The sequence below is a fragment of the Tribolium madens genome, unplaced genomic scaffold (assembly GCF_015345945.1).
Source record: "Tribolium madens isolate multiple individuals breed KSU strain unplaced genomic scaffold, Tmad_KSU_1.1 Scaffold_1;HRSCAF=32;Tcas5.2_LG8, whole genome shotgun sequence".
Taxonomy (NCBI): domain Eukaryota; kingdom Metazoa; phylum Arthropoda; class Insecta; order Coleoptera; family Tenebrionidae; genus Tribolium; species Tribolium madens.
The window spans coordinates 5,945,318-5,946,937 of record NW_025400984.1 but is presented as its reverse complement, the minus strand read 5'-3'; the positions used below and the strand labels follow the sequence as shown (position 1 = coordinate 5,946,937).

Here is a 1,620-nt window from a genome sequence, read left to right as displayed (position 1 = left end):
TAGATGTCGTGCTCTGTGGGGTAGATGTCGTGCTCTCTGGAATAGATGTGGTGCTCTCTGAGATAGATGTCGTGCTCTCTGGGAGAGATGTGGTGCTCTCTGGGATAGATGTCGTGCTCTCTGGGATAGATGTGGTGCTCTCTGGGATAGATGTGGTGCTCTCTGGGGTAGGGGCCGTATCATCACCATCTTCGAAAGCCTGCAAAGGCACTCTAACACTACAACTTTTCACATCAAAACTATTCTTCAAATCTTCGCAAACATTTCTTTGCGAATCCACAACAATACATTGCTTTACTTCTTCAACATTATTATCTATAAATATATTTAAATATGTTAATGAGAAACATAAAAATCTGAGGATACCCACCTTTAACATAACTAAACTGCAAACATCTATAATTAAAATCGGCAGTTACAAAAGCCGTTTTACTTTCATAAAGGGGAAAAGGATGACGAAAGCTACATTCTTGCAAAGGAATTTCTGATTTTTTATTACAATCACCACCTCTACAGGTCTGACATTTTAGTCCAAATGCTAAAAAAATATTTGTAGTCAGACTCTTGCAAATAAAAAGTAAGATTTGTATTTAAATAATTACTTACAGTAGGAAATAAAAGACAAAACAGCACAAATCACCCAAATATAATTCATCGTGGACGTGGTTATACTGATAAATCAGCACAAAATAATGTTGAACTGGTTGAGACAAGAGCTTAAATAAAAGGAAGATAATCCTTATCTTATAAATCTATGATGATCGATTGTAGCATATCCGACGATAAGCAAAAGGGCGGACGTTAAAAGTAGGTATCTACTAATAATCTTCAGATTTGTATAGTATATAAGTACCAATAATAAAAGTCAATAAAAACAATAAAACAATCAAATTAGTCTTAATAAATTTATTGCAATAAAAACAAAAAATCACATATGTACACATACCTAAACATCTAAATCCAAACCTAAATTAGCGTATTTATTTTAAAAGTAGATTAAAAAAGTAACAACAAACACAAAAATAATGTGGGAAGTGCTTTTGGTAGGAGCACCGTTGCAACCATCGCCGTTACAAAGGGAACAGTAATTCGTTTGGAAATGTTCAGTATTGTCCTTTTTCACTTTGACGCAGATATCGAGATCGTTACTGGTAGCAAGCTGACATCCTCGAAGGACATAGTGCTTGTTTCCGTCTAAAAAGCAAGAGTTTGTTTTGTGTTGTTGTATTTATGACAACTTTTGTTGGTATTTGTCAAAAGTGAGGATACTATCAGCAAAAAAGTTTATTTTTTTATCCAAATTAATGAAAAATATAACGTTTTTGAAGCAAAATTCAAATGTATAAGTAAATAGCTATTTATTATACAAGACGATAAAAGTGATTTTTTTCCTTGAGAGCAATATGCTAAAAGATAATGAAAATTTTATCGTCGTGTACAATATAAAATTTTATTCAATCCTCACTGATTTTGTAGTCAATTTGGTCGATATTTTTTATTATCTAGAAGATTCATTTTAACATGAAGAAAAGAGTAGATAAAATTCCATTTTAACATAGAGGATTAAATAAAAAAAAAATTGAACATAATATAAGAAACGATTAACTTTGAAAAAATTTA

The 1,620-nt window shown here is 31.7% G+C and overlaps 2 protein-coding genes across 2 annotated transcripts in view; both read right to left on the bottom strand.

Moving 5' to 3' along the window:
• LOC123003586 (A-agglutinin anchorage subunit-like) overlaps window positions 1-747 on the bottom strand; it is a 1,540-nt gene extending 793 nt beyond the window's left edge. Inside the window, exons 1-3 of the mRNA XM_044396412.1 lie at window positions 607-747; window positions 371-538; window positions 6-315 (exon numbers count right to left, since the gene is read on the bottom strand). Coding sequence (XP_044252347.1) covers window positions 6-315; window positions 371-538; window positions 607-655 — 527 coding nt within the window. The 5' untranslated portion in view covers window positions 656-747. The remainder of the gene's footprint in view (window positions 1-5; window positions 316-370; window positions 539-606) is intronic.
• Window positions 748-891: 144 nt separating this feature from the next.
• The window catches only part of LOC123003587, a 2,579-nt gene continuing 1,850 nt past the window's right edge, over window positions 892-1,620 (bottom strand). Inside the window, exon 3 of the mRNA XM_044396414.1 lies at window positions 892-1,194. Within this exon, the coding sequence (XP_044252349.1) occupies window positions 986-1,194 (209 nt within the window). The 3' untranslated portion in view covers window positions 892-985. The remainder of the gene's footprint in view (window positions 1,195-1,620) is intronic.